This window comes from Manacus vitellinus, unplaced genomic scaffold, assembly GCF_001715985.3.
Source record: "Manacus vitellinus isolate BGI_N305 unplaced genomic scaffold, ASM171598v3 scaffold_15_pilon, whole genome shotgun sequence".
NCBI classification, from domain to species: Eukaryota; Metazoa; Chordata; class Aves; order Passeriformes; family Pipridae; genus Manacus; species Manacus vitellinus.
The window spans coordinates 1,890,570-1,913,263 of NW_021939122.1; the positions used below are offsets into that span (position 1 = coordinate 1,890,570).

Genomic DNA, 22,694 nt, shown 5'->3' on the forward strand with positions numbered 1-22,694 from the left:
ATTCATATCCAATAAAATGTTGACAGCTTTCCCGTCTTGCATAAGATCATGCAATGAAATCCTACAAAGTTACCCCTTTCTTTCCTGGAGTCAAAATTAAAGAAAAGAACCTTCACTCACTTCTAGTACAGCACACACTGAACAATGAAATGCAAAATACATTGAATCTTTTTGGCTGCTCATAGCTTGAAAGAAATGTAGATGTTACAGCAAGATGTGCACACTATAAAGAAGCAACACACAAGGGGATAAAATAGTTTCACTGCTATTATGCAGATGGCTGCCCTTCTGACTGTGAAGGAAATTTTACCCCTTCCCCTACCACCTCCCCCTCAATTTTAAAGCAGGATTCTGCATGGTTGGCTATGTGGGAATTAGCACTTGTTCTGCTGACACTCATGTCCTCTTCATTCAGTTCAGTAACATCAACTATAGGACAGTGCCCAAAGTCACACAAGCATCCTATCCTGCTAAATAGTCTAAATCCTCAGAGAAATGCAGCCCAAAATGGAATGGCCTAATTATTTTAATCATGAGAATATGATGAATAGCAGACAATATTTGGATGCAGTACTCCTTTCTGTGTGTATGCCATTTTCTTTTTTCTCTATAGAGGGCTCAGCTATCTAGAAACTGAGATGTACAAACTCAAAAATAAGATTCTATGTCCCATATGTTCAAAGGCATTTGTGCATCTGAAATGGTAGCAGGCCATTAGACAAACTAGCTTTCATAAATAATAATCCTGGTCTATAGAATATTTTGTGACCATACAGTAACATCTCAGATGACAGCAAGCAGTTTTGTCTGCAAAAGTAAGAATCTCTTGAAATTTTCCTCAAAAAACACATTAAATGTAACAATGAAAATATGCATTTTAACTACAGTTTCTAATTTTAATGAGAAAACACCATCTTTCACATTTCCAACATTTGCTACACAGAACCTTAGCATGGGGCAGATATTTACTGCCTCTGGAATTAAAACATGCTCATATAAAAGAATATTCAAATAGAACATGCACTGCAAAGAATTTTTTCCTTTTTGTTTCTTTAACCAACAATATAAAGCTTTATCCTGTCTATGTATTACAGAACAGTAAAGGCTGTATGGAATATAGCAACACGTGTCTATATGTTATTAAAAACAGTAAATTCCCATTTAAACAAGGGCTACAATCTGTGCACTAAACACTCATTAATGGTTATGAATCAAAATAAAGGGGGGGACTTGCAGCAGGTGTGCATATCTATGAATTTCAATACATTGTAAAACTGTCTGTAGCCAACAGCTTCATCATTTGGCCTTTCTAGGCTTGGAGACAGGCAATTTTTCATGATTTTACTATTTCTGGCCAACCAAAAATTTTTTAATTAAATATACCACATGATTCCAGATGTTTGTTTATTTGTTCCAATGAGGCCATAAAAATGCCTGAATGATAAAATTGGAGGACTCCTGCAAAAATAGGCTAGACTGGAGTGCTAACTAAACATGGGGATCTCTGAGGACACTGTATTTGCACAGTACTGGTCCGTGTTGAACCCAGTTTCTCTGAAAGAGCTGTAATACTGTGTGTGGTTCATGACTGGACTTCTTTAATGTAAAAGATTATAAGGCCAAGTGGCAAATTTACTAGAATTTTTTTGATTGCCAGTTGTAGACACATTTCATCATTAGTTCTCCTGCATATCTAAAGAAGATTTGAGACAGGTTTATGGTTTTGGATCCTAAGTTTCCACTTATAGAAGCCAATGTGTTCTATGTTTTTCTGCCATTTTATAGTCATGCTGCTTTGGAGCTTAAGCATTCTTACAGTTTCTTATTGCCAGCATGACAAAATGAGCTATGTTGAGAAATATCAGACACACTCTAGTCTGCCCAAAAATATGAAGTTACAGTTTTTTTCCTCATTAATCATATTCCCTCTGATTTGACACTTCTATGGGTGACTTGGGCCTAGACTGCTAGGTTAGCTTTGGCAAACGTGGAAAGTTACAATGAAAAACCTGAGAGTGGAAAACAGTCAGGTCTTCAACAGTCAGACTGGAGAATGTGCACTGTAGAAAAATGAAAATCCCTATAATATTTGAAAAAAATGCTAGTAATTTGGAAAGGCTGCCTGAGTCTTAGACACCTAATTCCCATTAGATGCACAATGGGAATTTTGTGCCCAACATCTTAGATATTTAATAATATTTTAATCTAAATTTGATTAAGCAGTTAATTACTCTCTCTTTTAAAATCTTCTTGCACAGAAACACAAGTATTTTATTCCCACAGAGACACAGCACACCAGGAAGTGATCCTCCTAGAACCTACTTCTGGTCAGCTTGATCACACCCCTTGGGTTTGCTTTCAAACCACAGAACACAGAGAAGGCTCACAAATGAAAATATGTTGTCATTTAAAACTGAATCAACTTTCTGGCCACCAAGAAAGACTTTACACAAAACTGCAAGTCACTTTATATATCATCCCCACCTCATTCACCCCAGCATAGTTTCACATGACTAGTTGCTCTCATCACTGTAAATATACAAAAAGATAATACACTTTTATACTGGAGTTTTAGTAATCTACAGTATCCTTATTCAAATCCAACATTCCTTGTATACACAGGCAAGAAATTGTTGACCCTGTATGTGACAAGAATATGAATCCAATGACCCAGAAAATTTATTTCTTGAACCATATTAGTCAAGGTCACAACTACAATTTATTCCACATTTGGGTAAGTCTTTGTGCTTTGGAGAGAAACATGCAGATGCTGGCAGAGTTTATCTCTACTGAGCAAGTGAGGTAAATTAGTTCACAAAAGAGTACAGTTATTAGTGGTGGTTCTATTCCAGTAAACAAATAAATTAGGGCTCAGGAGAGGTACTACATGAGACTCTCCTTAACTTGTTCTTTCATTACTGCCCAGCAATAAACCACTTCACAGCTGAGAGCTGAATGGATTACACAGAATCATAGAACATGCTGAGTTGGAAGGGACACATCAGAATTATCAAGTCCAACTACTGGCCCTGCCCAGGACACCACAACAACCCCACCACGTGCCTGAGAGTGTGTACTGGACGTCTCAATTCCTGTTAAAGGCAACACTTCTGATTGTGTGGCAATCCACACAATCAGGAGAGATTTCTAACACATTTGCAGACTTGGGGCAAATATCAATATTTTGTTATCAGATTCTGTTATAGGGCTTCTGTTATCAGATAGAAGCATTTCACTGGAGTATGCCTCTCTAAGGAAGTGTGCCTTCTAGCATTTCTTCCCACCTACACTCCTTCTACATTCCTTCTACCTATTCTTCTTCCCAAAACGCAAACCAATCAGAAATACTGAGGAGGCAGTAAACTAGAATGCAGCTTGGAAGAGAAAAATCACAGTCAGAGCTATGCCATTAGCTGGAGCACTGAAGCAACAGCTATGGGTCAGTACTGTTCATCTCATCTCCCAGTGTAAGGTTTGGTAAGTCTGTGGGCATAAGCAAGAGCCACTCAGCATGGGAATAAGAAAGACCTGGTCTGCCTTTCTCTCAGATGCACCAGAAACATCTTGAATCAGAATTCTTGAAACTTCTGACATTACCTTCTCACACCTCCAGACTACAAAACCCTAATTCACCTCTAATGGATTTTTTTTTTCCTTCACACCACTTTAAGTAAAGGGAACTCACTGATACAGAAAAACAAAAATCTTTCTTAACCAAGCATTCTCTCACATCAATACTCAACCATCACTTTGCTTTCCATGCTTCTCCTATGTCTCTTGACCTTCCATTAATGTCCATTTCCCAAGCTAACAAACAAGGAAATAAAACTCAATTTCTCATTTCATGAGAAAAGCCAAATGGTTCTTTTGGAGAGTGGTTTTCTCGTTTGTTTTTTGTTTGGTCTGGTTTTGGTTTTGTTTTGTTGTTTGTTGGTTTTTTGGGGAGAGGTGTGTTGGTGTTTTCTTTGGGTTTTTTTTCCCAGAACAGACTCAATATTTTAGCGTTCTCCCACAGTTCCAAAAGAAAAGGATTTCCACCCACTCTCCTTGAGGCTAAGTCATGACCACAGCACAACTCAATGTTGGGACACATTTCCTGGCATTAATAGGAAATGTCACAGCTTATTTTTGAGCATTCCTGCCCCTGGAAAATATGATCTTGTCTGTTCCATGCTACTGAGAACTTTTTTTGTTTGTTTGTTTTAAGGTTATTCATCTCATGGTGAGAAGATCCTGGCCTAAGAAGTCTGCAGTCTATGACACATAACATCTTGCAGCTTAGCAAAGATGATATTTTCAAAGGACACCTCGTGTAAAACAACAAAGAACATATCTCACTATTCACAGCATCTCTGCCCGATACAGAGCTTTCATATACTGCATCTGCTTGCAGTTCTCTTATTCATCCTTTTCTTAGTTATCAGACAAATTAAAGCAAATACTTCTTATATACATTATAGACACCTTTTGTTAACTGAATGATAAAGTACTACTCACGGGGTTGGTTTATTATTATTATTCTCTTATTGTACAGAATAAAATGAGCTGCTTTATGCAGATACACAGAAAAAAATCAATTGATAAGCATAAAGTGCAGTTTACACTAAGAAAACTAACTAATTATGATAAGCTGCCATATAAATTGCTTTGTGACTTTCCCAGCAATCAATTTCAAACTCTAAATAAGCCTCTGGCTTGAAAATGCAATGAGTACCTAACAACTGTGTCAATAACAACAACAGAGAAGACCGCAATGATAATATAAACAGGATACTTATCTTTCTGGAAGTAAGTTTTTATGTAAATCAATTTCCTTTTCTTTTTATGTCTGTGATTTAAAGGCAGCATGTTTTTCACAGTGCATGTGTATGAAGTTGAAAGCCTTCAAAAATAAGAACTTTGGGTATTAACATTTATTATTAAGAGGTGTGTGTTAATTTTATAATTTTACTTCAAATAGTTTAAAGTACTACCCTAGAAGTCTAAACCAAATTCTGGAATGATTGCTATACATTATTAGTTCCAGATGAACCTAAGAATATTTATTTTTTAAAGTGTGAGCAAGCTGAGCAAATTGAGGCACAACAGGTAAATCCTCAGAGGATAGCTTGGGACCTTCACATGTCACAGCAACTACACTACTCTCTCTGTCTCCCAAAAAATTCTACCTTTTTCCTTCAACACCAACTGTTGAAAGCAGTAGGTGTCCTTTGACATCTATTGGATTGTGAATTCAAGCACAACTGGATGGCTAAACACTTTTTGTGCATTCTAAAGTCCACTTCTGTCTTGATCGAGTTTGTATCTCAACTCCTACAAAGCTACTGGCTGGTTTTCTGCGTGGTACACCCTAACAATCAATCAGAATGAATTCTGTATAGATATTCCAGAGGCATTAGCAAAAATTACTATGCCAAACACTCTCTGAGTACAATAGCATGGTAAAATGATCACAGAAAAGAAGAAACATATCAAATTCAGGTGTCTCTCTATCTGATTATATGCCTACATACTTTTACTTGCTTAGAAATGTAGACAAAAAGAGAAACTGAGAGCAGGAGGAACCTCTCTTTTCCTTTGTTCAAAAAGGCTCTATAAAAATTACTGTCAGAGGATTAATAGGAAGCTTTAAAATATTCTGTCCCTGGTTTTCTGGACATTGACACTGAATTCAGTTTATGACTTTTCAAATCAGATTAGAAAATAAGAAAACATATCTGTCAGTTGCTTCAAACATATTAGCAGAATAAATATTCATTTGGGCTCTCATCATTCAAACATAAAATGAGACAATGCAATGCCTGCATACAGCAGAACACTTGGGTAATTAACTGTATAGACACCAAAACAGGACAGTGGATTTGTTCAGAAAGTTCTTACCAGTCAGAATAGATTGGAACTATTAAACCTTGGCCTAAATCCAAGCTAAGGCTCTAAAAACTACTTACATAAATACAGGCTTAGTATTTAATAGAAACTGCTTCTTCTTCCTTTTACCAGTAAGCTATGGGGCAGACTTACCACTGGTTGTTCCCAGAAATAAGAGCACAAGAAAAGGAGGAGTAATTTGTAAAATGTTACTGGAAACCAAATCACTTTGGCAAATTAATATGTTTTCAAGTAAATCAGGTAACAGACAATGTTATAAAGTAACTGTTTATACAAAGGGCATCCAGCACATATTTTTATATGGGAAAAACAGATTTTCATGATAGTCATGATTTAGTGATATTGCTTCTGAAGAGATAGAATGATAAACTACTATTTTCCCCAGCAGCTGGAAACTACTGTTCTTTTGGAAGGCAATTTGCCTTTGAATACTTACACATAACAAAGGCACTTCCTTACCAAAGACATCATTATGAAAAACAAATATACAATTTGAGTGGCTTGAAGGGTGGGAAGCCTTTCTCCACACTTAAAAAAATTATCTTTAAAAATACATTATTATGATTTTTAAATTGCTTTTTCATCAATGCCAACTATGTTAAGAATTGAAAGCTCTATTTTGAGATATGTACCTAGTTAATAAATTATCAATAAGGAACAGAAATGTACCTGGGACATACATGCAAACCGCTAAAAAAATTACATAAACCCCAAAATTTTTGGACCAAGTTTCTGCTAAAAGGCACTACACTTCATTACTTTTGTGTATTGGGAGCATGGCCATTTCTATTTAAAAAACAACAATAAGTAACTGTTCTGTTTGATTTTTTTTTCCTTAAAGGTAGATCTGGGCAAGCAGACAGAAAGGGGAGGCCCATTTATTTTATTTCATCAGAAAAACTGAAAATTAGCACAATACAAGTAATGGAATTTAGAAATAAATTAAGTGCTTTGTATGACAGGAGGCTGTGTCTTCAAACTGACTCATTTTAAGTAGGTAAGAGAACTCTACAAATAGTTCTGTTTCATACAATGGAGTTTAAATCCATGTAAAATGAAATACAAAATGCTAGTTTAACAAAGATAAAGAAAAAACCCTTAGGAGTTTGAAATCATTGTTTTGGAATAAAAACAAAAATACAGCCAGCTATAAAATTACCACTTTTGAAGGCTTGCCTAATGGGACTGCAATTAGATCACGTAAAGAATCAAGTCATATTGTTGTCAGATACCCAAAACCTAAATAGAAGGCCAATATATTTTTTGCTGAAAAATATGAACAGTGGGACTGAGTGAAAGTTCAACTTAGAGAAGTGAGTCTAAGCAAGAAAGTAATACAAGGGAAAACAACTTTCCCGAAATGGGGAGAAATCTCCTGAAGCTTCAAAATACATATCCAACATTTATTGCTCTTTTCATACTCAAACATCATAACACTCGATAGAATATTTACAGTGATTATTCCATATCATTCCATGCTTATGTCACACTGACATATGCTGTTTCTGTGGGCTTTGAAAGAGAGAATAAGATTTTTACCATTCCTGAAATTGACTGTACAAAACATGGAGTCAATCTAAAAAGACCAGATTCTTATATGCTGTATGCATGAACAAAAAACCTACAAGATACACGGTGTAACTCATGCATAATTATACGTTTTTAGCTATGATTTTTCACAGGGAGAGCAAACAGAGTGAGAAATGTCTAAGTAATATAATTGTAACAATCAAATATATCCAACTTGCTCCTCTTCCCCCTCTCAACCCAAAAATCAATTTACAGCTGCACCAAACCATTTGCCAGACTTTAGGATTCTGATAAACAAGTTTCTCCAGGGACAAATAAGAACACTCACAAACTTACAGCATTCTTCTTTCCAGTATGCATTGAAAACTGCCAATGTTTACATATCAACAGCTGACTCAATCCTATTTTACAACACTGAAAGCACTCAACGAAGAAAAAAAACTTGAAGATATTCAGAACCTGTTTAAGTATTTCATTCTTTCCTTGGAGGTTTTTCTATTGACTCCAATTAATCTTTTATGGGCTTGTGAAGTTAGAGATTTTTCTTTGTATAAAAGAAGTTGATTGAGTTAATGGACCCTGCCAGGAGGTTGTTGAATTGGTTGTTCCAACACCTGGAATTATGAAAAGTTTCCTTAATTATTTCCTTGTGAATATATATATATACATTTGTATATACTTACTTAAGCTTATCAGATCATGCTAACAATGTCTTTTTAGGGATAATTTTACCCTTTCTTTGGATGACACTCTCTTCTCCATTCACTTTATTTATAACTGTGCTTAAACACAAGGAAATTCTCAGGATATTTAGCATACAGAGCATAGGATCTCTGAGAAGAGTAAAGACAAGTAATAAAGAATTATATGAATAGCTATAGGTAAAAAGTTCATAATTTGGGGAATATAATTTTCCCCTTTCATTGCAAGAGAGCAGGTATTCTCAAATCTTAGTAATGCCAGTGGTGCTTAGAACCTGGTAAGCTCCAGTTCTGAATGAACACCCACATGGACACATCTGCAATGCCTGCTAGAGCCACACAATTGCTTTACTGCAAGAGAAGTCAATCAATAACGCAGGCACACAACTTTTCATACTTAATGCTACTGGCATTTCTTTTGTCAAGTCAGATAACAAAATCAGCCATGAAGCCACACTTCCAATTCACCATCATCTAAATAAAAAGATCTGAGAATACGTGGCATTTAATGGTACTTTTTATGTATTTTTATAGACATCAGGGATGTACAACATTCTGTCATTCTATTTATTGTCTTAGTAGAGTATAGCTACTTAATCCAACACTAGAAATCCAACCTTAAAGCCAACATGGTTATCTGAAATTCAAAGGCACTTATGCTGGTGGGGGAGAGCAGGAGGGCAATGGGTTGCAGGGTTTTTGGGGGGGTTTCTGTTTTTATTTTAATCTCTGAAGTCCAGCTGTGTGCTCAAATCTAAGATTTTGGTTGGTCCTTCCTCCTTAGGAAGTATCAGTTTCTACATGAGGTCAGTGTCCAAACACAACGCACTACAGCACTTCCAGGACATCTGATTTCCAGGATGCCACATCAATTTACACCAAAGCCACGATGTAGCTTCACATTCATCTTCAGCTCTGGTACAATGACAGTTATATAGGCTGCAATGACTTAAAATCTAATCTGTTGCTTTCCTCATCCTTCCCACCTGAATCACAGATCCTTGCTCAGGTGCATTGCCTGCCTGATGCTCTCAGAAAGTTTCAAGCAATATGAAAATCTACTAAAGCTGCCTCCATCTTCTGTAGTGCTGTAGAATTTGAACACACACTAAAATAAGCTACCATCAATTCATAAATGTAAGGTTAACTTTGACTCTGGGATCCTATACAAAACCTGCTTCTACACAAACTATTTAGATTATCAATGTAGAAATAACGTATAACAAAAAATAAATAAGAGGATCATTGCTCTGTTTTAGGCTAAAAGCTAAAAAAGTACTCCAAGCTTTACAAATTTCTCTTTTTTTTTTTTGAACAGAGGTGAAAAAACTTGGAATGTACTCTTCCTGACTTCAATTTTCCACCTGTTCCCTGAATTTTTTGTTCCATTGGTATGCAGAAGGAATTTGAAAATTTGCCTAAGGTGTTTTCTAAGATCTGAGGATTGATGAAAAAGGAAATTGAACACTGATCTGCCTTTAATGTTGAAAAACAGAGAAGAATCCCTTTTTATTGCAATGAAAATGTGTGAACATTTCAAAATTATAGACCTAAATTGTTAAACTGCCAAAAAGCTCTCTTTACAAATACTAGAAAGTTTACAAATTCTCTCAAAATTACCAGTGCTGCATGTAATCATCTACTTAGCAATGTTTAAGCACTCTAATCTCTTCACGTTTTTCTCTCTCACACACACACAAATCACTGAATGTTATTATCCATAGATTTATTTGCTTTCCCAGTGGACTACCTTTAAATCCTATTTAATATGAGTTAAAATCTGTAGTCTTGACAGGTATGGTTTTCTCATCTAGTGTTTGAAAGGCATGGTGTTCTCTGCAAAGTGAAATGCAGCAGTAACTAACACAGAGAAGTCCTTACAGTAAAGCTTATCACCTTGCAGCAGTTCATACCAATAAAAGTTTAGTTCATACCTCTGTGATTGGTGAGGTCTCTGGATCCGGAAGGCAGAGGTGTATAGTGCATCTCTGGAGAGGCAGAAGCAGCATCACAGGAGGCCTGTGTGATAAAACCAACATTATCAGCATTCTGAGTGGAGGTCAATGATGATACAAAGCGGATGCACCTGCAAGATGAGTGCTGTGATGGGGTTACAGGTGCACAGAGTCACCAGCCTTGGAGGATTAAGTTGTTTTTTGTTAAGGTTGCTTGCAGTCCCTCAAGGTAGCTGCACTCAAAAGAGTTTACCCAACAACATAAATGAAGTATCATTGCTAAAAGAATATTTTCATACAGCTAACAACTTAAAACAATTACCATCAGGAAATCGTTAGGCAATGCTAAAAATGTTCCTCTTGCTGAAACAGATTGATATGTACATAAAGGAAGATATGAATGAGTCTACATGTAAGGACACTTTAGATACTTTTCAAAACTAAAAAGAACAAAAATAGTTTCCTTTTCCACCATCCTGTGAACTAAATGAAGTGATCCATTACAAATTATAGTGCCTATTATGCAAAAAAAGTGTATGAGTATATAGAATTAATAATAAACACTTAAAATCCACACCAGGAGTCTAATAAAAGAATTAAATACCCAAGAAGACTAGGTCAGAAACCTTAATACCAAAATGTTAAGGGAGAAGAGAAGAAACACAAATCTTTCTCCATAATAAAAGTCTCAAGATCCTCTCATTCCAATTTTAAAAAGATTAGACTGTAAAACTATACTTTATAGTAAAGTAATCTTCCTTCAGTTGGATGTTTCTGTTGAAGGAAAGAACAATATAAAGCCAAGACAAGCCACATTTACCATCTTGGTTTTTAGTTATAGAGAAGCAGTGTTGCATTGCTGGAAGAAGATATGAAAATAAAGGATTGTGTTGGTGAATATGAATCATCACCAGTTTTTAAAATTCAGTTTAACTTATACAGATTGATATCATGGTAGTAATATGTCCAGTTTCAAATATAGAGTTTGCTCTGGAGTGTTTACAATCTACCCATTTCAACACACATAAAAAGATGATGTGTTTTAATAGAAGACACAAATGACAATGTTCACTAAAAGTTACACGATAATTTCTAATAGCAAAAATAAGGCAAATAAAGAGAAAAAATACAAAAGATAAACTATTTCTTGAATCTCATGATAAGTTACTAAAGTGAGTGTTGAGAGAATAATTACTATTTTCCATGCAGTTTTTTCCCTAATGAGATATTGACTTGTAAGCTGCAGAAGTCAATCAAAGGAATCCACCTCAATCTTACTTTGTAATTAATCATATCCTCAAAATTTATATATTTTTATTAATCGTGAAGAATTAAAAAACAGATTTACAACATCTGATAAAGCTGTAAAACAGGACTATAATATTTTGGGAAAGACAAAGCTTAAATACTGATTCAAATCTTAATTGCCAGACCAAACCTGAGAATGATAATCAGAAATCCACAACAATGAAAATTAATCATGCTAATAGTTTATTAAAGGCTGTAACTTAAAAATCTTCTTTGTTGTAGCTATTGGACTCCTAGTTGATAGTATATAAAAATGTTAAGAGCTAAGTGACTGAGTAGATTAGTATATTAAGCTTTTGGAGACCAGCCACCAATTTCTATGTCAGACCATAGTTATAATCCCATTTTTGTCCCTAGCAAAAATCAGGTCACAACATGAATATGCATCATGCATCGAAACAAATGTCTAAATAGAGACTGGTTTGCCTAAACAGCAAGGATGCTACTTATCAGATATGAATAAAAATATAGAATATCCTGCCTCTGCTGACTCACCAGTGATAATAAATCAGGGAACCTCTTCTTCAGAGACATATTGCTATAGACAGAACTCTCACCTTCAGCTAGAGTGAATAATACTTTGATTTTGGTAAACTGTAAACATGAAGCTCAATCTACTCTGGACTACAAAGTATTGGAAATCTTCTCTCTGATGACCAATATGAGCTGAGGGCACATAACATGTCAGAGGGAGAGATAGAAGCTCCTTATACCCTGCAGTGGGTATTTGAAACTAATTCCAAGAACAGGCATTTGTTCACAACTATGTATTTTCTTTAGGTTGAATGGTTCTGGGTAAGACAAGAACAAAAATGTCACTAACTATTTAACATAAGACTTCATCCCTGTAAATCACTCAAAAACCTGGAGGAATAAGTGGTCTCATACTGTACACTCTAGATGTTATCTGCCTATTCAAGTGTACTTATTTGGGACTCTGATAACAGGGAAGGTTTCTCTTTGGTACTTTTAATCTCAATTTAGACTGTTGACAGCTTGATGATAGCTTTTCCTAAAATTACTGGAAGAGAGTTTGCCATTTCAGCAATATACCACTGAGTGAGCAAAATTCAAGAGCTTCTAAAAAGGATATTGGAGTGAAGGGGCAATTTAGCTTTATTTCCAATTTCAGGAAAAGCAAGAACAGAAGGGTTTGTTTACTGGTGTTTTACTGTTATTTTATGTACAGTATATAATTCCCTGTCAAATATAGAACAGTTTTCATTACCTTTGAGCTAAGCATTCAGTTAAAGCAACTTTAATTCTATGGAATACCATCCACGGTTAGGATTGTTTTGCACAAACACTGGCACAAGTTCCAAAGCCTGTGCACCAGCAGAAAGACAACTATTTGTTTTCTCTAGTACATAATGACATTTGGCCCTAAGCTATTTTCCAAAGAGATTTGTATAGATTGCATTACTCTTAATATTCACAGGAATATTATAACAGTGACAGCACTGACATGTGACAGTTATGTCTTCAAGTATTGGTGACATATGCATCAGAAGTTCTTCTTGCTGTGAAAAGTAACTATACATGCAAAGAGCTTTCAGGAAGGCTGTTTAAAATGGTTGGTAGCTTCAGTTTTATAGGAACAGGTCACCGAATAGCTCAATAAAGAAATTCTAACATTATTATTGCAGAAGAAGCTTGTATCTTTGCAAACACTAAAGTCACCCAAGTTTTGCAGTGTATCATAGTATGAGGCTTAAAAGTAAAGGCAAGTAAAGTTAGACTACTCACAGCCCCCAAGTTATGCACATAACCAAACATTTGCTAAACTGAGCTACCTCTCTTCACATTAACCTGTGTGTTTTGTCTAAAGTGTAATATCCATTTGATACTAAATGGACTGTAAAAGAGTGCCAGATTTTCAAAGGACGATCATCAAAATTACGGACATTGCAGAAGCTGCAGTAAGAATAAAAAAACCAAACCATTACTAATCAACCAACCAACCAACCAACCAACAAAAAAAAAAATCCACCCAAATGAAAAATCCCACCAGAACCCTCCAGAAACTAAATTTCAGGTAACTTTAATTAAAGTAATGGTTTAGGAAATTTTGCTTTCTCTTGATGAGCAAGATGTGGCTTGATATTAGCCCATATTGGCTAATATCATTCCATATAATGGAGTATCATTAATACTCATTGATCATTGATATTCTTCTATTTGTGTCACATGGCTTTTACTTGTATCCTAGTATTTCTCTGCTAATATTTACCCTCATTTCTAAGGCACGGCACAAGTTCTTTCTGCATTTATACACATCAGTAACTGTACTAGCCATTAATTTATTATACATGAAAAAGTTTACAATACAGGAGGAACAGCAGCATGTTGGTATGTTCCTGACAAGGGTTCAATCAATACACAAGGGAATTATGGAAAAATGTGATAAGTAAAATTCTTTCAATACAAACATATATATAAATGAAGATTGCCTTAGCTAAATACATTTAATTCCAGAATACTTTCAGAGGACATCATGAAAAGAAATCTTAGTTTGATCAAGAAATCATCCAAAAGAGAGATGGTAGAGAGCAGAATGAGATATGGTAGTAAAACCACATATTAAGAAAATACTGTTTACTACAAAGCTACAGACAAAGACTAAGGATTCTCTTGTGTCTGTTACCTTAGAAAGATTTTAAGCATTTGGGATTTCTCCTTTGCAACACACTTCTTACCCAGTATGGGAATATCTCAAACCTCCAGCATTTCAGAGTGAGACTAATTTCTTTTCAGGGAACTGATGAAGAGGCAAATTTCTTGGGGCAGAATGATACACATTCTCTAGGTCTGACCCGTGGTTACCAAGAAATCTTGTATTCTCTGATACTGCTGTTTATTTTCATTTATCACTGTTTTAACACTTGTCCAAGTCATCTAGTAATATCACAGAGAAATTACCTTAGCAATTTGAAATTTCATTGCTTCTCATTTGGTGATTTACATTCAAATAAAAATGGAAAACAATATTGTGACATTGCAGTGATCAGCCCGATGGTACATATTCCATTACAAGATACAAAACTAGGATTTAGAAAGAAAGTATTATTTATTTCAAAATATTTTTAATATATCCACAGGAAAACTACAATTAAGAATAAAAGAAATCACTGCATTATTCACTTTTTAAACTAACAAAAACATTTTCTTAGAAAGGTATATGAGTAATAGGACAATCTATGGTATAGTTCCAACTTAAAGGATTAATTAATACTTGTTCCCAAAAATTTTTTTTTTATCTAACAAATGCTAATATTCTCCTGATAAGCTTATTCTGCCTTAAATACACTCAATGCTTAAAATTAATCATATTTTAACATATTTAGTATAACTACATAGTTATAATTTTAAGAAATGTCTCCATAAACATCTACACAGGCTAAGGACTAATTGGATCTCTTGGACACACATACCTTCCTAAAGACACACAATAGCAAGAGTCTTCAATAATTCATCTATATTGTCATAGTTTGAAATTGGCCCCCCTTGAGTTTTGAAAAGTTGCCCAAATATCTGTGTACCAATATGGCAGCAATGTGTCGATTCAATCCCTTTGTACTGTATTCACTTTGGGTTGAATTTATGACATGCTTGCAGAGAGTATCAAAACACTGCTTCAGAGGGTCTGTTTCTTTCCACGACCTTGCAGAGCACTAACCACCATGAGGTCTTTAAGAGCCTGATGACAGAAGAAAATATCACAGGAAGCAACAATACACCAAGTCTTTAACTGTTCCATCCTAGGGAATGGTTAGTGAAGAGCAACTTTATTTACAATGTATTTGCTTTTCTGTGAACTTAAGAACCACACAGCCAGGGAAAGAAAGGGGTGAAGTGTGAAAAAAGGGATAGAGACTATAGATATGCAAAAGCAGGTCCTGACAAGAGCAGGGTACAACAGGTCTGGCTCCCTCTCCCCAGCTGTGATCTCAGCCAGACAGTTCAAATGGGCTGGCCAGAATTTGTCACCGACCTTGACACACTGTTATGTACTGGAAAACCAAGAGGTGGCACAGCATCCTTACTGGGAAAGGCTGCCTTTGTTAAAGGAATGGGATTTCCCACTTTCCCTGTTTCACAGTTAGCAGTTGTCTTTGCTAAACCTCCAGCATAAATTAGTCACTTTAATGAAGGGAAAAAAAGTAAACCTTTGAAACATTTGGAAGGAAATTGTCAACTGTCAACTGGCTCTCAAGAGTGTAGGAATCTAATTAGACAAAAAAAAAATAAAATTTAATTTGTTTAATCCCTGAATTCCACTTTTCAAGGAATAAAAAACACAATACTTGGATGGTACTAGTAAGGGAACACCATGTGTAGTATCAGGACATACTGTACATCTGCTGCGTCAAAACAAATTTGTAGAGACTAATGGTTCAAAAATACAAATGGTCTGCTATTTTTGGCAACCACACAAGTTCCTTCAAATATTTCAGCTGCTGAAGGAAGTAAAATGGGAACTGTAACTCAGATAAGCCAATCCTCTTTGAATCATGACTTGAGAAACAGACTCTGCTATCCAAATTAAATCTCTCTACTAGACATCTCCTTTTTATAGTTCTAAACACAGGAATAAACAAAAAACATTTCTGACATATTTAAATTTAATTAATAACACAGTTGTTTCAGCTATAATCACTGGATAAGGACTTTGACCTTAGCAAATATTCATTCTGGATATTTTAGCAGCTTATTTGCACATGTAATGCTATTAATACAGTAGGCCAAATTATTGCAGTATTAGGATGAAAAGGAGAACAGTGATCTTATATTTTGGTTGGCCTTCCAATTCCAATAACCTTCAACAGAAAAGGCAAGAAAATTCTGCTTACTTAACAGAAGTAGTGGAGCTTAAGAAGATTCAAAGCATTTTGGATTCAAAGCATTCCCTTATTCTCTTAAAAGAGAGATTACTACTTCTCACTTGAATTTACTTTACCTTTTGGTTTTCACTTAATGTTAAATTGCAAGGTTGAAAGCAGGGTGCAACTGGATCAAAAATGCAAATGAACATCAGATAATTCTTATGCATTTAGGCTTAATTGAGTGTAATCGATATGTCTGGTGTGCAGCCAAATTCAACTATTGTGAAAAGCACCTAATGTATGGACATTATTTTTGGACTACTGAATGCCAGAAAATAATGAGCTGGCATTCAGCCTTGGTGAATCAGCCCTTGAATTTTCATCTAAGAGCAGTTTTGAATTATTACTGAAGATAAGGTGTAAATGTGCAAGGGAATTTTATCCATGTTTCTCCCATGAATCATAAATGAGGAAAAAAATTACAGTCTAAATTGCACTTAAAAGGAATAAAGTCTTTTCATGTCATACATGATTTATCAAAATGATCTCATTTTAAGAGTACTGTGGTGTATCTTGATTAATAACATTAGTAAGCATGATGAATGGCCTCTTTAATGGTAACACAGAATTTATTGGCAAAATCTCTACTTCTACCAAAAAGGGTGGGAAGTAAAATACACAGCAGCTACTAACTTGAAGAAACAGCTTAAGTAAACTCTCTGCTATGTATTTTGCACTTAGACATCTTTGAAAATTCTTAACTGAGTTTATTCTCATGGTTATTTGGAAACAAGCAACAGGTATTACCTGAGGGGCAGCTCTAACCACTACAAAAGTCACTTTGCAGTTCTCTGCAAAACAAGCTGAACTCTGCATGTACTGTAAGAGGATGTAGTGTATTAAGGTCTTTCGAGAACATTGGCTCCAACCCCTTATGACCTTTTTCAATATCCTCTTCATTTTGCTTTAATATCCTAAATGCTTTCCTTCTTCCATTACTCCATCTTACCCTCCCCCCTCCTCCCTTTTTTAAGCCTGCTCCAGCCTGCCCTAACTAATTTCCTTTTGGGCTGACAGATCAGAGGCCTTCCTACCACTGTTCCTTTTAGACCTGTGAAGCCCTCCTCGTAATCCTGCTGCTTGTCCACAATTAATCTTTCCAGTTGCCACATTATTAACACTACCACCCACAGACAGAGGATGCCTGAGCACGGCTGGACACTCGCTCCCCACTGGAGCATCAAAGTTGTCAATCACACACTAGTCAGAAAGTTGCCTGCTGTCAACATCAGAGGATTTCATCCTCTCCTACCCGCTGATCAAACATTTTTCTTCAGAAGATTAATTCCAAGTCCCCACCCATTTCCTCCCATATCCTCTTTCCCTTTTAGGTTTACTCAATGATCCATCTTCTGTATGGAAAAGGAAGCAGTGTATAATAGAAATCCTTTCAAAACAAAAGTTCAGCAAAACTAAATTTAAATCCCAGCTGTTATCAACCTCTTCCCCCTCCCTCTACCCCCTTCCCGTGCAAGTTAAACACCTTAAAGAGCTTGGATTAGACCTAGTCACAAATGCCTTTCTTTGATCAAAGGCTCCAAGACTTTACACAAATATAATCAGAAGGCAATGACTGCATCTAAGGAGGCTGAATTGATTTGTTCTACTGTAACACATAGCGTACAAAAACACCCGGCAGATTTTTTGACTTCCAAGATCATTCTTTTGAAACTTATATCACTCTAAATTCAAGAATTTTAGCATCTTTTTTAACAATATTTTTTCAAGGTCAGTAGACAAAAAGTCTTGTATGGCATTTGCCTTGTATCTTTTTAAAAATCATATCTTAGCTACTCACACTTAAAAGCAAAACGATGCAAGAGATTCTTCAGCTCACTTAGTTCAGCTTAATGAGTTGAAGGAAATTAACTTCACTATTGCCACCTCTCCCTAATCATATGCCACATTCTAATATATTCATTTCTTATAAGTTAAACCTCACTGTTCAACCGGCTCAGTATCTTTCATTACAGTAGTTAACAGAATTTTTCCCTAAAGGAGCACTTAAACATTCTAGCAACTCAACAGTGAATGAAAGCAATACCCATTAATATAATCCAACAAGCAATCTATTCACTGTAAAACATAATGTTAAGTTTTAAAATAAGAATAAATCCATTTAAAATAACACTACAAAATAAATTCAAAGTTGCTCAATCATACTCATCCCCAAAATAGACTTTTTAATGCTTTTTCATCTCCTAGACTGCTATTAATGAAAATCAGGAACTCAACAAAAGACCCGCAGAAGTATAAAACAACAACAAAAAATCTGCTGGCCCTGAATCCTGATCTGAGATTGGGAAAGTAAGGGTAAACAATAATTTTATATTTTATGTTGCATTTCTTTACCAGCATCTTTACCTTCCTTACATTCTTCACATATGACACATGCCACCTTCTTTTCATTTACAGTATACAGAATTCAATGGGCTTACATACTAGTAAAATAAAATGCAAGGAAAAAACAAACCAAAAATAAGCATGTCATACCCCAAACCAGAAAACTCTGCAACTGTTGCTAGAGAATTCTGAGTTGTTACAGACAACTATTCTTTGAAGCGCCTTGTGAAGTGAACCACAAATGGATTTCAAGATGCTAGCAGATGACAACCTTTTTCTAAGTCCCCACCTCATCAATACCCAAACGTGACATTTATCACATCTCACTTATTGTCCAACAGTTCTGAAGGAGTGAAAGACTAATATGGAGGTTTCAGATATTACAACTTCAACAGAGGATGCAAAAGCATAGCTAAGTCTGTTACGTGAAGTACACTGATAATGTATTAGATTCCAAGTCTCCTTCAGCCATTCCCTGTAATATTTTTGACTAATTACATCACAACTACAAAACATAGCACTAATGGAAGCAATTGCCAAGACTCCTGCTATGCTATGGCATAGCAACAGTACACAAGCTGCATACAAACACTGAAGTAGAACTCAAATACACATTACATACAATACAGTAATTCCTTACTTTTCATAGCCCTCTGTTTTGAAATAAGATGACTCAGAACTTCTACACCTTTTTTTTGCCAACCTGATGTCCCCATATTCTTCAAAAGCAAAGACAGAATCAGTAAGCTAAATTGCTTTTTTTTTGATAGGAACTTCCAAGACAGTTCCATAAATTAAATCAGTAACATAATATCATCACTTGCAAATACATTCAATGATAATCAGAGGAATGCAGAACAGTGAATACATTTCACTGATCAGGCATAATTGTTTGCAATGTTAAAGGCCTTTCTTCACTTTGTTATTCATGCTGCTTGCTTTATTTTTTAGGAAGTATGGACAATGCTGCCAGAAAATGAAAGCTATATCCTAAAAATTTATAAGGTACCAGTACTTTAATGAGTGTTGCTGAGTTGCGTTGATCTCCTTGTTTAATAGGCACAGGAATTCAGAAATTGGACAGTTAAAAATGCTTTCAAGGCATCCTTATTCTGTCATGTGGGAATAAAACTGAATTTCAGCTACAACCCCTTGTCACTCTATTTAGTCAGCAGAAGGGGGTGCTGTAGTGTAACCTATTTAAAATGCAAATAGAGTAACTTTTGTAACAGCAGATTAAAACTAGCATTTTATTCACTTGGCATACCCACAGCATACTGAATGCTGGAATCAGACTTGTCACTGCACACCACAGGTTATTAATAGAGCTCAGAATGGTGTTGCTAAATGTGCAAGTTAAAAGCAAATAAACAAAAATGCATTTATCTGTGCTATTTGTTCTCTGGGAGAATTCAGCAAGGCCTGCCTCACACTGCACACTTATTTATCCAAGATCCCTGAGGCTCATTTTTTTTTCTTTAATTATTTGATTGACAGCCACTTACCACAGCCAGAAATTCTGGGAGGATATATGATCTATAACATTAATATTGTAGAGAAAAACACAGGGTTTTTTTCAACCTGGACAAAAAAATACATTAAATAAGACACAGGAAAGAGTCTGTGGTGCACAACAGCTACTCTCTAATAGGCCTTTCTGGACTCTTGTGAACTACTAGCACATGAAAAAAACACAAAGTCAAAGGCTTCAGCAGAAGCAAATCAACACATTGTGCTATGGCTTTACACTTCATTTTCCTACAATGTCAGGTGTCAGGGCAGGCAAACGGGTTTCCCCTCCATATTCAAGCCAATTCCTCTGTTCTTCATCTTGATCTCTCAGAGATTCATCAAAAATGCGATTTAATTACATCTCCTCCCCCTCTCCCCCTCCCAAAAAGAGTGTAAACATGACTCCTTTTTATCTCCTGATACATCTGGACAAGTAGACAATGTGCTAAAACAAAATAAATCTGCCCTGACAGTCACATCAAAGGGTTCAGCTAGGGGCTTGCAGCTACTTAAGGCACAGGAATGTTGTTGCTAAGCATCGCTCTACAACCTATCAGTCTCTTAAAGAAGAGCTTTTTTCTTTCAGAGGGAGATGAGGAAAGCTGGAGAGTGGGAACCAGACTGCAAAGGGAGATTGGGGATTTTGGAGGATTTTGAAGCTTAAAGTGAATTGTGTGAAGAAAAGGGGGTTTGTTTTGTTTTGTTTTGCCTCTTGACATACAGTCTACATTTGTGGGAGGGAAAGTACGGAAGGAAGGAGGGGTTAAAACTTGTTGATGAAACATCTTCTGAATTATCCCTTTGGATAAAACCAAGAAAAGTCTTTGATATCCTTTTTCAAATCCCGGTACTTACTGTAGATTCAAAATAGAAAGACTGTGACCAAAAGCAATAGGGCTGGGATACCAAGCCTGTTAAAAGTATATTGTGAAATACATCCCATGCCCTGCTTTTCTGACAAGCATTTGATAGATGTGTACATTCCTGAAGAGGTGAAACTGGGAACAATGTCCATATCTAACAAATAAGCTCTACAGAGAAAGGAAACTTCTGATACATATGCACATAGCACAGTTTGGTAGTCAATTTACTAGTAAAAACTATTCCCTTCAGAAAAATCTTCAGTCTTCCACATTGTGCCCTGCAGGACTTGATTTGTATGTTTAGTGCTTAAAACTCCAAAGGAGCTAAATTATACTAATTCAAAATACAGATATGATGAAATGGACAGCTAAAAATTCAAATTATGCTCTCCCCTCACAGACATACGAACATACACAAGGCAGAAAGACAATCCAGCCTGGAAAGTACACTCAAGTTTCAAAGCTTAATTATCCTGAAGGTAAGCTAAGAAAATGAGTAGTTTGGTTATGGCAACACTGAGACGTGAATGAGCTGTGGTCACACATCTTTGGTTTTTAAAAACAGTTGAAAAGTTTAAAAACATCCTCCTTCCTTTTTAAAAATTAAACAAAGAAAACATGAAATGGACTCATTCTACATCCAGGGTAACTATCAAGAACATGAACAATTACTGAGCCCATGATATTACACAAATAAATAACACTTAGCATTATCTTCAGCGCTATCATATTTATTAAACGGTGACTGAGGGCAGCAGTAACCATTTTTATTGTCCCATATAGCTCTTATTTTCTAATTAAACAGAAGGTTATTTCCACTGCCAATGCAGCCATTTATCTTATTTGAGTGTTACATAATATTTTTTCCCAGCCAAGCCTGACTATAAAGTGTTCTGTGTGGTGAACTGTGGCCCAACTTGCTTTCCTGTTTGGTAATCATAGAAATGGGCCATTTCGTGCTGTGTTAATAAATAAACTTTTTGCAATTTCTCCTAAAACATGATAAAGCTTATACTTTGTCCTACCCTCTAGCTTCAATACAAGGGCAATGAGCTGTATTATTAAAGATATAGGTCAAGCAAACCTGATGATTTCAATCCTGTGGGGTGCTTTAGAAACTGTTGTCATATTACTGAGATCATTCTGCTGTTCCTAATTATTCCTCTTGGTTGCTTCACATTTCAAGTGATTTCTCTCACACTTATGTCAAAATTTATAAGCTGCTCCGTGTAACAACACTACATTATTTCCTCACTTGTTATGGTAATATAGGACAGAAACTAGGAGAATGCTTTAATCTAGCTGACAAGGATAATGTAGTCTAGAAATGTAATAAACTTTGCATTCTACTACAAAGTTGTGGGTTTTTTCCCTACCATGAAACATTTCATATAGATAGACATCTTAGAAAAACTAATTGCTACAATAACTTGAATATCCTCTTATCTGAGTTGCTTTCATCAGAAAAAATGTATCAGCATTAAAGCATTCACTCCAATAGCTTGTGCATTCTCCTTATTCCCATAATTGCTATTCTGCAACATTCTGTTGACTGTACTGTAAAACTACATGCTGTTGAAGGAAACCTCTTTCCAAGAAGTCTGCACATCACACTAACAGTGCAAAACATTTCTAATTAACCAGGCTGGGCTTTAACAGTGCTGTAACACATCTTGGGCTGACTGGCACAAAATTTTATTTGCACTAAGT

At 35.7% G+C, this 22,694-nt stretch overlaps 1 protein-coding gene across 1 annotated transcript in view; it reads right to left on the reverse strand.

Moving 5' to 3' along the window:
- The window catches only part of LRMDA (leucine rich melanocyte differentiation associated), a 638,362-nt gene that overhangs the window by 93,097 nt on the left and 522,571 nt on the right, over positions 1-22,694 (reverse strand). Inside the window, exon 6 of the mRNA XM_018068852.2 lies at positions 10,055-10,139. Coding sequence (XP_017924341.1) covers positions 10,055-10,139 — 85 coding nt within the window. The remainder of the gene's footprint in view (positions 1-10,054; positions 10,140-22,694) is intronic.